General features: G+C 39.3%; 1 protein-coding gene across 2 annotated transcripts; it reads left to right on the forward strand.

Moving 5' to 3' along the window:
* Positions 1–7,348: 7,348 nt before the first annotated feature.
* Positions 7,349–12,398, forward strand: LOC113642256 (transmembrane emp24 domain-containing protein 2-like). Of its 2 annotated transcripts, XM_027145578.2 has the most exons (5): positions 7,349–7,676; positions 10,228–10,420; positions 10,703–10,723; positions 11,070–11,177; positions 11,259–12,398. In XM_027145578.2, exons 1-5 carry the CDS (start codon positions 7,497–7,499, stop codon positions 11,381–11,383), a joined length of 627 nt encoding a protein of 208 aa, XP_027001379.1. In that variant the 5' UTR covers positions 7,349–7,496; the 3' UTR covers positions 11,384–12,398. The 2 variants fall into 2 exon arrangements, with proteins under 2 accessions (XP_027001379.1, XP_027001381.1); XM_027145580.2 differs by lacking the exon at positions 10,703–10,723.
* The last annotated feature ends 482 nt before the right edge of the window (positions 12,399–12,880 follow it).

Below are 12,880 nucleotides of genomic sequence, written 5' to 3' on the forward strand. Positions count from 1 at the left end.
CGACTACACTAAATTGCCACTGGGTGTGTCTGAGAGCATGTTGGAGTGTGGCTGGGTGGGGTGTGCGTGTGAGTGTGTGTGGGTTTGAGAGTGTGTCTGGGTGTGAGTGTATGTGTGAGTTGTGTGCATGAGAGTGAGTGTGAACAGTGGCCTGTGATAGACTGGTACTGATTCCAAGGTGTATATTCCTTTGTTGCCCTCTATGTTCCTGGGCTCGGCCTCTGGATTCACTGTGACTGAATGAGAACAGAAGGAGCACTGAGCAAATCTGTAGGCTCCATAGTGACAAATGTTTTTGTGTTGTATTTGTGGTTGATTTATATTTTTATATATATGTGTGTGTGTGTGTGTGTGTGTTGGATTTGTACACCATTGGCCTAATAAATAAACAATTATTAAAGGCTGTATTTTAGTGACACTAACATGGGTTTAGTAAAATAAGTGCAGTCAGTATGAAGCCCTTTAGTTAGATTATAAGAGCAGGAGCTCATCTTCAGTCAGGAAAAAATAAGCCTGTAATTAGTCGGTAGGCCTGAAAAGTAGCCTGCGAGCACAAAGGAGCGGCAATTATTCGTGTAACAGGCCGATAATGGCCCTGTGTCTGGAGCTGTGGGCCGGAATGGAACATGACTCGACCGCGGAGGATGCTGATTAAATTAAAGGGCCATTTGTTCTCTGTCTTTCCGGATAAACCTCTTACTGTGCGCGAGCTGAGATGCGCTGATCGATGATAGGACCATGCTGCGCTCGAGCGCATCAGCGCGGGAAAAACACGTAGGAACAAATCGAGATAACTGGCTGGCGTCTCGATGACATCACATTCACTATAGAGGCGCAGTGTATAGAATGTGAACACAGTGGCTCGTGCTCACTATAGAGTGGCTCGTGCTCCGTGTTTGGGCTCTACGTGTGCATAACAGATGTGACCGGAGTGTGTGTTTAGAGTGTTTATAGATATCCAGTGAATAAACAAATAAATATGGCGCAAAATTACAATTTCGGCAAAAGGGACATTAAAGGTTATGATATTGTCTTTGTGTTATGACAAGATAATGGAGCTAATGAACACAATTTAGAGCTGATTGTTGTGATCTTGTGCAGGATGTTGTGTATCAGAGAGAGAGAAAGACACACACACACACACACACACACAAAGGCGGGCCGGAACTCGCCCATGGAGCAGGTGCTGAATGCTCCTCTAACTCCCATAAGCACAGACCCAAGGGTTTCCTGCCTCTCGTAATCAATTTAATTGCCTCCTTCTCAGCCACTCCTGTGGCATGAGGATGAGAGGCAGCTTTTCAGCAGAAGAAATAAAAGCCCAAGGACGCAGAGCACCGCCACTTTACTCTTTACTGATTACTCAAACAAATAATTCTCCCAAGGTAAGTGAACGACTTTATACTTTATACCTAGAACAACATGCCTTATTAAATCAGGCTCATAACACTGAGTATATTTCACAGGGTTGCTTCTTCAATTTAAGGACATTTAAGATGAATATTGCAACATCAAAAAACCAACACCTTTTTACTATTTCTTTAAAAAGCTGTTCGTAGTAGACATATTACTGTGCCAAATTTCTTTGTTTTGGAGAGAAAAATAAACAGAGAAATGTCTTTTTTTTATGACAAATTTTTTTTCTCAATTGTCTTAGCCTAAAGGACTCAGGTAAAAGTGTACCAACTGTACCGATGCTTGTCGATGGATCGGTACCTTTATCACTTTATACCAATTATTGTAAAATCTTTAGATGTATTCACTCTACACCTTGATTACATTGAGGATAGATAATAATCCCAATATACTGAGTAAGGTAGTTCAGTTTAGTACACTTTTTTCTTAAAATAGTATAATGCACATAATATACAGTTTACTATATTTTAAAATGCACTTTCTTTCTTTTTAATACAAGTAATAATATAGCAATTATACAGACAATTTCATTTATAATTTGAGTTTCCAATCGCCGATACTGCGGTTTTCTTGATTTGCTACACTAAACGCAACAAAATATTTCTGACTGCACTTTTCCTTTTCAACGAGAAGATAGCATCATCTTTTGCATGTATAGTGTGTATCTTTTACTTGCTAGGGTACATGTAATGCATTCATTTTAAAGCTTATAGTTCTTAAAAATGCTGTGCTTTAAATTCGTTGTAAAAGTTCTACTCCATATATAGTGGACAAATACTAAAATTTATAATACAGGGACAAAAGACATATTTTTCAGTGTATCCTACAGTAAAGTATAGTTTTTCCAAAACCTTGTAGAGGCTAAAATGAAAATAAATTCAAGACACCACAGTCATGTGAAATATACAGTACAGATCAGATCTAGCACGGACAGATCTGTGATTTTGTATTGCAAATATCCTCTAAATTATTAATGTGCCAGTCTATCAAGACCAAACCCCAGGTGTATCACTGGTACACAATTAGGCTTGTTTATGTCACAAACAAATATTTATGCCAACAGGTCTTTGGACCTTGCTGTTCCTTTGAGCTGAAGATGGATATTCATCTCGAATCAGAACCTCTGACACTCCGCTTTCTCCGGACTTTCCGAGACCTCCTGAGATTTGTTCTGTTCACTTACACTGTGTTTTTTGGTGCATTGATCCTCGCTGGATGGACCACCTACTTCATTGTTGCTAAATAACACTCTGTGAACAAATCTTCCAATGAATACTGCCATGTGATTGCAATTCTAGCCAGTTTCGTTTTGGCCATGAGTGGACACTATGCACAGCTTTTGATGTAAATATGAATTCATGTAGTTCAGCCTGTGATTTATTATTTATTTATTTAATTATTTGTCTAGGGGTGGGGCTGGGAGTTGGTTGAAATAAAATTCCAAGCTGCTTGTCAATCAGTACCATATATTAGTCTGTAAACAGAGATTGACAGTGGTTCTGATTTTTGGTTTTATCATACAAGACTCAATAACCAAGCCAGATGTATTTCACTGCAGGATTATGGTATTTCCAGTGTTAACAGTGGCCCTGTAATATACAATATAACAGTGGTATACAAGATTACAGTCATCCCATATATATAATATAGAGGGCATGCAGAGTTTTCAGATAAAATATTGACCCAACCTGTGCTTCTTTGCTAAGCAGCATTTAAATATCTGACTGTTAAACAAATGTTCATTTAAGTTGGTCGACATGTTCAACACACATCTGAAAATTTCTGGAAGTTACTTCAATAAAGTGGGAAAAATTATGAGAAAAATGTAGAATGCAATTTATTAGAATATTAAATAATTTAATTACATCTTAGAAATGATTCTGCAGTGCTTTAAGGGACACACACACACCACACACACACACACACACACACACACACACACACACACACACACACACACACACACACACACACACACACACACACACACACACACACAGAGAGAGAATGCCTGTGTCCCGGTCTAAGAAGCCCTTATAAATCATTTCATGTTTATATTTATAGCATTCGGTACAAGTTCTTATCCAGGGCAACATACATGAGTGTAGCAAGTTCTCCAAGAGAAACATAAACCCTTGTAAGTAAAAATTGGCCAGTAACTAAGAATATGCTCATTCATGACGATCAAATCTATGGAGTACAAGCAACAATGAACAGAGAAATACAATGGACTGTACCACCTGAGGTTTAATCTGCTATTGAGCATTTTGCACATACTGAGCTTAAAATCTATTTACATGTGAAATATGTTGAGAGGGAAAATCACCTTAGGCAATTGCATTGGACTTGTGAAACAGCACCTGGATATAACTGCATTAGTTTGAAAATGTGTTACACGCTGCAGTAAGATGATGGAAAATGTTTTAATCCTAGCTGCTAGGCAGCTGGCCAGTTATATTGTTTTTCAGTTCCTGTACTGACACCTTACTCATGTGTACTTAATACTGGCACAAAGCCTGCACTTGGAGCATCAGGGGATACACATCCATTTAGCAGATGCATTGTAAGATTACTCTGAATCGCACAATGAGTCATAAATTCCATGTAAATAGATGCAACATGTGACTGAGTATTCCTTCATGTAAGTCAGCTAACTCAAAAATATAAGATCGTCTCCAATTTAAGCTTTTAATCCAAGATCTATGTATGCTTGTGGTGCCAGATTGGGCAGCTTGGTAGACCCCTTGACACCATTCAAATTTATGAATTATCAAATTCATTCATAAAACTAGCAAATACTTCAACTCCACATGCTGCCCATATTACATCGCATGTACAAATACACTGTTTATATAATTATAATTTATATAATAATTGGAATTTGCTGTACCTTAAAGTGGGAAGTAAAGTAAGTAAGTAAACAAATAATTATGCAAGCTTTCCATTGGAAGCTATGAAACTATGTGTGCCAGATGGTGACAATTCGATCATCAGATCAACAGTTCTGTTCTGTTTTCATGGAGAAACTTAGTGCCCAGGTATAAACAGAGACCTTCTCAGAGAGGGAACAATGTTACCATGGCATACACAGGTATCCATGATGTCTTTTCCAGCAAAGTCATAGTCAACCCTGCTGGTGGCATGAGTGTGACGGTGATCTCCATGAGTGTGTTTGAGTATGTTGTCCAGGTGATTTCCACCAATGCTAGACATTGGTGTAAAACAGAATTCAGTGTAATTTAGAAACATTGCTGATGGTCAGCTGTTCACATACAGTACTTATGGTTATAAAGTGTTTCTATTTACCACTGTGTCTCACATGCCATGTGGGTCTCTTTTCTGAAGAGTGCATTTTGGGATGAAGTGAGGCAGGCAATGGCTCCTGTTTGAGATTGGAATGGTGGCCTTCATGGAAACAGGCAGAAAGCTAGATCTATAATTAGTTTTGATCATTTTCTGACTCATTTTCTGATCATTGACTGTAAACCTCTGTGTGAGTTGTCTGCTATCTGGCTGAGCACTCTACAGCTTGTATCATGTCACCTTAACACAAGGGTTAAATATGCTTCACATTAACATCCTGTTCAGTGTGACAACTCAAACACAACAGATCCAGGTTGCTGAAATCATTGAACCCAAACAGCTTCAACATTACAAATTTCTGCTCAGAAATATTTTTCTTAATAACAAAAAGGCATCTATGAATGGTTGCATATAACCCTGCTTACCATGGTGACAAACTGCTGTTGATAAACTGTTCAGATTGATATTGAGGGGTCTTAGCAATGGCAAAAATATTACTGTGAGAAACATAGAACACCCTAATGGGTGGATGGATGGATGGATGGATGGATGGATCGATGTCTATAACAGTTTTGTAGCTGCTTAAAAGCAGTAGGATGTCAATTATTCAAGAGCAACCAAGATTTACAGACATTCATATCAGCACCACTTTAGGAGCACTTTACTTGCTGTTCTGTAAATAGCTCTCATTAGGAGAGAATGTTAAAAGAGTAAATATAATTATCAGCACATGTTCTAGATTATATATGCATGTGTGATGTGTACTTCAGCCATCTGTCCTTTCAGCTTGGATGTTGTTAAATACATAAAATATGTAATGAAACATTATATACTAAAATAAAATATGTATTGTAATGTGACTCTTGGTTACACAATTGCACTTTTTGACCATATAGTACACAGTTACAGAAGGGAAATTATTTATAATCACACTGTCCGGAGTCACCCAGAGTTTTTCCTCACTATCATAACCTCGAGCTTACTAGTTGGGGAAAAATTAATCATCCATTTTAAATACATATCCGAATTTATATGTATTTGCTAAAGGTGTCCCAGTGAATTGAATAATACTTTATATTATTTAAACAATAATTATCTGTTCTTTCATTTGGATTATAGTCCAAGGGTTTTTTTATGTCATGTTTATTCACACTTCATTTCAACCTTCTGGTTCTGACTAAGTTCACATAACACAGTAAATGTCCAGCTGATCTACACCACCTCATTAAAAGAACTTGACGATGTCTATCATATTCAAACAGACAGATAAACAACTAAAACATGTTTATAGAAACTTTGTCAACATTAGCTGTGGATTTCAGTTTTGTGCTTGTCAGTGATGAGAGATGGCAGAAGCTGCCTGCAGGATTGCCGTTTCTTAGAATAAGCTCTTGGTCCAAAGTGACCCTTCCCAGGATAAAGCGCTTAAGAAGATAAGTGAATTACCTGGAGATACGTCATTCCATGCCAGCCTGCAGGAAATGCATTGGGTTAGACTTAATAATAGTGCTAAGAATAGTTTATTATACTTTCGGACACTTTAAAAAAAAAAAAAAAAATCTAAGTAGATTAGCATGCAATTTTTCAGTCAGACAGTAACAACAATCATTTTAAAACGGTATGACAGTTGTGTATATGTTATGTTATGTACTCATGAGAGACTCAGTAGGAGACATTTGCATAGTGTATTCGCATAGTGCTACCTCACACAGATACTGTACTGAACTATAGAGAAAAATGTTGAAAAAACTATATAATTCTTTATATACTATGTACATTCTAATAAATTATTTTTAAATCCACATTACATTTCTCCACAGACTACGATATATACATTATATTTATTTTTTTTCTGTGAATGTTCTTATTTATTTACAACTTTATTGTTGGTTCTGTTCATTGTTGCACTGTATAACTGAAAAAATCCTTTCACTTCATTAAATGTATCTAATATATACAAGACAAATTAAGAATCTTGTACCTTCAATGTTAAAATACAGGTTTATTATGCCAGCTGTATGATAATTACAGTAAGTATTAAGAAGTGTGGAGTTCCTATGTCGATCCTACACTTGGGTTACTGTCAGTAAGGAGTTTCCTTTCCTATCATATATAACATATAAAATACAAATCAAAGCCTTTTACTAGGATAATGCAAACCTTGAAACGTAGCGCAACAGGGTTACATGTGATGCAAACAGAAATCAACTTTGCAAAAGCAAAACCTGCTGGTTGTTCTTAATTAAAGGTATCACATGACCTAAGAACAAGGCAATGAAGGTTTTGCTTTTTGAGTGAAGGTGGAGTTTATCTGGCACAGAATTATACGTCCACCTCCACTTGTAAGCCTTGGGACACAATTATATCCCTGATCTCGGAGAGCCCCTGGTCCTTTGTGCTCCTTGCTCACAACACCACATATTCAACTAATGAGATAATTAACAACACAGTGAAATCACCTCTGGGGTTCTCTGAGAGTTTCAGGACCATGTTTGCAGTATCTTCTAAATATTAAACAAGAGACTTTCGTTTCGTTAATCTGTATGAATTTTGTCCCTCTGCGTGTTCCGTGGTTTAGCTTTACGTGGCACTAAGGAAGCTCTCCGTTCTGTCCAATCAGAAGCGTTCACGGCAGCTGGGTGATGAGTGACTCCTCCCCCGCGTGTCCGCGGCTCGCCGACGGTTTGCACTTTCTCCAGTGGAGCGAAAGCCGGATTGTTTTACTTAGTAAAAAACACATTTTCATGCCTGTATTAGTTATAAACTAAGTTTCCAGCATGTTGACCTTTTCGGAATTGGCGCTCGTCACGGCGGCGCTGTGCAGCAGCGCGTCCGGTTACTTCGTCAGTGTTGACGCTCACGCTGAGGAGTGTTTTTACGAGCGCGTCAATTCGGGCACTAAGATGGGCCTCATGTTCGAGGTGGCTGAGGGAGGCTTCCTGGACATCGATGTGGAGGTAAAGAACAATAACAACAACACAAAAACACACGCTGCATTCGCGCTGAAAATAAAACGCTGTGGCGTGATCGAGTGTCTGTGGAGCGACTTCACATTTACTCTCATATCTGTAACGTTAACTTGATGTTGGCTTCGTCCCAAGGCGCCCTCGCGCACTCTGTAGGCGCCCTCGCGCACTCTGTAGGCGCCCTCGCGCACTCTGTAGGCGCCCTCGCGCACTCTGTAGGCGCCCTCGCGCACTCTGTAGGCGCCCTCGCGCACTCTGTAGGCGCCCTCGCGCACTCTGTAGGCGCCCTCGCGCACTCTGTAGGCGCCCTCGTTAGTCACCCGTTAGGTACACTAATCAATTTGAGACGGTTTTGATAGCAGCTTACTTTAATACTAACTATTAGCCTGTTAGCTTGCTCATATTTTTAACCCAAATAGGTTAAAGATTCATATAGAATGTACTGTAAGACATCTAAACAACATTTAACACCAGATTTTATAATTAGTTTATTATTAACATTAACATCGAATCTGATGTCAATATCTTGTCAGTGTTTGTCAGTTAACTGTCAATTTTCCTTTCCCTAATTTCTGTTGATTGATGAGAAAAAAATCTTAAACACTGAGTTAAAGCTTTAAACGTGTAAATAGTTTCTGTTAGATGCTAAAAGTTTAAAGAAACTCACATTCGGTAAAACACAGTTTTTGCTTTGAATCTGAAGTTTTTATGTAAAACCATTTAATTGGAAACAGCTTGCCTTTGGTAAAAAAGTATATTTTAACCTTTCCCTTATTTTTATGGACGAAGATTATATTATATCTGAGTGAAAAGATTTTTTGTTTGGTTTTGATTTTATTTTTGCAATTTGTCCCAGTTGACTCTCTTGATGACTCGCTCTGTTCTTTTGTCGTGTTCCTCACATGAAATGATCCTGACCCCCTGTATGTCACGCCCTCTCAGGCATGTCTTCATCCAGAGCAGCAGTTCATCAGCAGCATCTCAGGCTGATCGAAAACGCCACTCAGTCTTTCTACACGATCAGGGCTTCTCTGTCTGTATGAGGAACTAATATAGTTTTCTCTTATAAGTCATGCAACTCCAAAAGCATACAGTGTCTCTAGGATTTTGTAGTTGTGATCATGGACAAGGTGGTGGTGAAGGCAGCAATGACAAATCCTACACAGTTGTGGGGTTGAAACTCTTTGCTTCTATATATTTGGCTAGCTCTCTAAGCTGCTAAACAAAAATCCGCTCAGTTTCTGGATTAATTTTCTGAAATAAAAGCAGGGACTAAACATGCCTCGCTGCTCTCAAAAAGCAACTGTAGCCTAGTTTTAGCTTTTCACACACCCTTCAATGACACAATGTGGCATGTTGAGTCATCTGGAGTAAAGACACGTGTTAGTTTAGCTGAAAGCACCTCCTTACAGTAATGACTCGCTCCACACTGTTTTAGTGGCGACACAGTCTTGTTTATACAGAGCAGAAAAGTCCACGCCTCCAACGTGTGGAACATCAGGGACGAGTTCAGGATCTTTAGTGTTCTCATTCATTTAGGGGGTTTTTACACCTGGTCACTTCATGCGTTTTCATGCGATATAAATCCGATCGCTCAAACCAGTTCAGGAGGTGGTCTGGGACGCATTTCAGATGAAACTGGACAGGTGTAAATGCATGTGGTTGTTCAAGCCACATATGGCAGCGCTATACTTCTCCCAAACCGAAGTACGTCACTCGCAGGTGACGTACGAGTCCTGCATCGCGCCAGAAACACCAGTTTTCTCACCAGTCCGGCTCCGATCTTTCACCCAGGAGTCTCGTTGGGTCTTAAAATGCACTGCTGCCGCTAGTAAAAATGCAGCAAACAGTAAATGCTGTTTTTTGTAGCAACCGCATACACCAAAGCGTGTTCCATTTCAATTACCCCGGAAATGAGGTAAAATATATTTGCATATTGGGCGGGAGTAGAAAGATCGCATTGATATCTGATTCGCCGAGACGCATTTATGTGGCCTAATGTAAATGGAACAGTTTTAACAAATCAGATAGCTATCGGATCAGAGAAAACACATGAAGTGACCAGGTGTAAAAAGGCCCTTAGTCTTAGCCAGTTCCCACCCATTGCTTAGGGCTCCTTCATCATGCGACAGATGAACCCTGTTCCTTCACCCTCAAGATTTCAAACTCGCTGGGGACACTGAGTCAGTGGTGAAGTAACCATCAGGTTTTACGCAATAGGTGCATCCCGCATAGTTGTAGTCTGTATATAGAGAGTCATGCATTTACAGGAAAAGGGGCAGGGCTTTAGCAGGTGCTCAAACTGGGGGAGAAAACATTTTAAAAAATTGATTTAAAAAATCAGTGTATTCTGCTAAAGCTGATGTAGCTGCGTTGCTTAACATGCGTTTGACATAATTCGTCATAGACCGTGAAACAGCTTGTACTTCCAGTTAGTAAAAATACCCTTCTTCAGTTAATACTCTAGTCACGAGGGCATAGTGTAAATGCATAGTGTACACATTTGAACAGCACTGTGATCTTATGCTCTATGTTTTGACAGATCACAGGTCCGGACGGGAAACAGATCTATAAAGGAGACAGAGAGTCGAACGGGAAGTACTCTGTGGCTGCGCACATGGACGGCACTTACAAGTTCTGCTTCAGCAACAAGATGTCCACCATGACGCCCAAGATTGTCATGTTTACCATAGACATTGGCGAAGCACCAAAAGGCGACGGCATGGAGACGGAGGGTACGGCCACAGTAACAGCTGTTTCTTTAATAAACAAAAACATCTGCAGAGATTATATTTTTGCGTGTTTCTTAAATCTGTAAAATGTTTTATTCATATTGTGTACAGTTCTTAGAATCTGGTATAAGGCAGTGATCCGAGTCTAGCGCATGATCGGTATATGTTGTTGAATGAATTTTGCAGTCAGCTACATCTCAGCTCTTTTTTCCCCTTAATTTTCATTTGCCATCCTTTTTATTTCATCTTTCTTCCTCTCTTTCCTACTGTCTTTCTCTTCCTCAGTCGGTGGTGGCACCTGGGATGGTAGGTTTAATCTGGCTGCATGGAAAGCTTTGTGTCCTCTGCATCCAGTCTTCCATTAACTATTGTACTGGCCAGACAACACATTCAAGCCCTTTGTGTGACCCATGCCCCGGTTGTGTGTTTTTAGTTTTGCCTCACAGCTAATTGGAAAAGTGGAAATCAAATAACTCAAGTTAGTGTCTTTTAGACTGACACTAATCAGTATAGTGTGCATCTCTGACCAGTAAAGAAGCACCGACATTTAACCCCCTCCATGTGAATGTGATTTCCACGCTGCTCACTGCTTGGTCATGCATGCCAGCTGTTGCATTTGAGCATGTTCTCATCAGACCCTGTTCCATTACAGCACACCAAAACAAGCTGGAGGAGATGATTAACGAGCTGGCGGTGGCCATGACGGCGGTCAAACACGAGCAGGAGTACATGGAGGTCCGTGAGCGGATACACCGAGCAAGTAAGATCCTCCGTCATTGTGAGAAGCGAAGAACACGATGCACGTCAAGGTTTTAACACCTTTTTACTTCTATCTCCACAGTAAACGACAACACAAACAGTCGCGTGGTGCTCTGGTCTTTTTTCGAGGCTTTGGTGCTGGTGGCCATGACCCTGGGACAGATTTACTACCTGAAGAGGTTTTTTGAAGTGCGGCGAGTCGTTTAATTCACAGTTTTTTGTTTTTTTTTTAATCCCAAAGTGTCTCGCCGTTCTTTGGACTTGCTTTGGAGAATAAAGAAAGACATACAACTATCAGGGGAAGGGGGAGAGAAATGGCTGGAATCGTGAAGCCCGAGAATGCACTCACCTTTTTTCTTCAACGCTACTGTTTAATTACACGATTTGCATTTGTATAAAGGTGCAACAATTGAAAGATTTTCCACACGCAATACCTCTCAATTGGCTTCGTGTACAAGGGCGAATCAAATGCCAAAACTTGAAGGAACGGTCAAATGTTTACAACATTTGCAATACACAATACAAGAAAAAAAAAACTTTCATTCAATTCACCCTTGAGTATTAAAAAAAAGGGAAAAAATTCAATTAGTGCACCTTTTTAAAGATACATATAAAAGCTATCAGGAGTCTCACAACATAAATATAACCTGCGTTCAAAACTTTTTTTTTTGTTTGGCTTTATGGCAGTTAGATAAATTGTGTTGTGTTTCCTGATTCCTGCTGTTATCACAAATGCTTCTTCCCTGTGATGCACCGCACAAATCTGCAAGTTCGAGAACAGCAACAGCAGTCAGTGTGTGTTGATTTGTTCCATGTGGTGGTGGTGTCGGTGGTCAGGGTTAAATTTTATTATGTTAAAATCTTAGAATTAACCCCCTCTACGTCACGTTGATTCAATGGAGTTATAAAGAGCTTTAAAGTCTCACACAACAATTAAATTATTATTATTATTATTATTTTCTTCAGGAAGTCCAGGATTTTTTAAAAAGGTTTAAACATCAGTCAGTTTCAGTTTGTAGTTGTTTTGAATCTCATTTACTGACCGGTCTGATTTGAAACAAACAACTGTGTACGAAATTGAACTTCCACAGGGTTTGGCATTCAGACCTGATGAAAAAGACAATTTTTTTGTGGTTAATTTAAACTATTAGGGATGGAGTTCTGAGCTACTGGTTGTATGGTTGTCAGTTCAAATTAAAAGTGTATATTGTCTGTTCCAATATATTTTCTCATGCATGTAGTTGGTTATTTCTCAATATCCCCAAATGAATCATAGTGAACCTCGCGATCACTTCAGAAGACAGAGGAACGGATCTGGCACACTCCTATGGTAATGAACATGCTGTTTCTTTATCCTGCAAGCTTCCTGTCTGACCGCCTGCACAAGGGATCGCTGGACTTTGAATCCTGCAATGTTTGAGAGCGACTGTTTGGACTTTTGTGAACTGTTTTTCTGTCATTTAAATTATTTAGATCAAATTTGTCTGAATGAGATCCGTTGTCTCAGTGCTGAATAACAGGATATCACAAGTTTTACGGTACATACAAAGTTAAATGTTTAACATTTCGCATTTTCTGCAAGGTGAATAATGTAAAACAACAAAAAATGAGAAGGATAAAAAAGAAAGTACATTTGTTGTTTATTTAGTTTAGCCCTGAATGAGCTTAATTTACACAATAGATGTTCACACAGTACATGTTACC

This window comes from Tachysurus fulvidraco, chromosome 9 (assembly GCF_022655615.1).
Source record: "Tachysurus fulvidraco isolate hzauxx_2018 chromosome 9, HZAU_PFXX_2.0, whole genome shotgun sequence".
Classification (NCBI taxonomy): domain Eukaryota; kingdom Metazoa; phylum Chordata; class Actinopteri; order Siluriformes; family Bagridae; genus Tachysurus; species Tachysurus fulvidraco.

Excerpts from the sequence above, each read along its gene's own strand:
- LOC113642256 (XM_027145578.2), top strand. The coding sequence starts at position 7,497 with ATGTTGACCTTTTCGGAATTGGCGCTCGTCACGGCGGCGCTGTGCAGC. Across the intron at positions 10,421-10,702 it reads CGACGGCATGGAGACGGAGG|TCGGTGGTGGCACCTGGGAT; the intron begins GTACGGCCACAG and ends TCTCTTCCTCAG. Across the intron at positions 11,178-11,258 it reads TGAGCGGATACACCGAGCAA|TAAACGACAACACAAACAGT; the intron begins GTAAGATCCTCC and ends CTATCTCCACAG.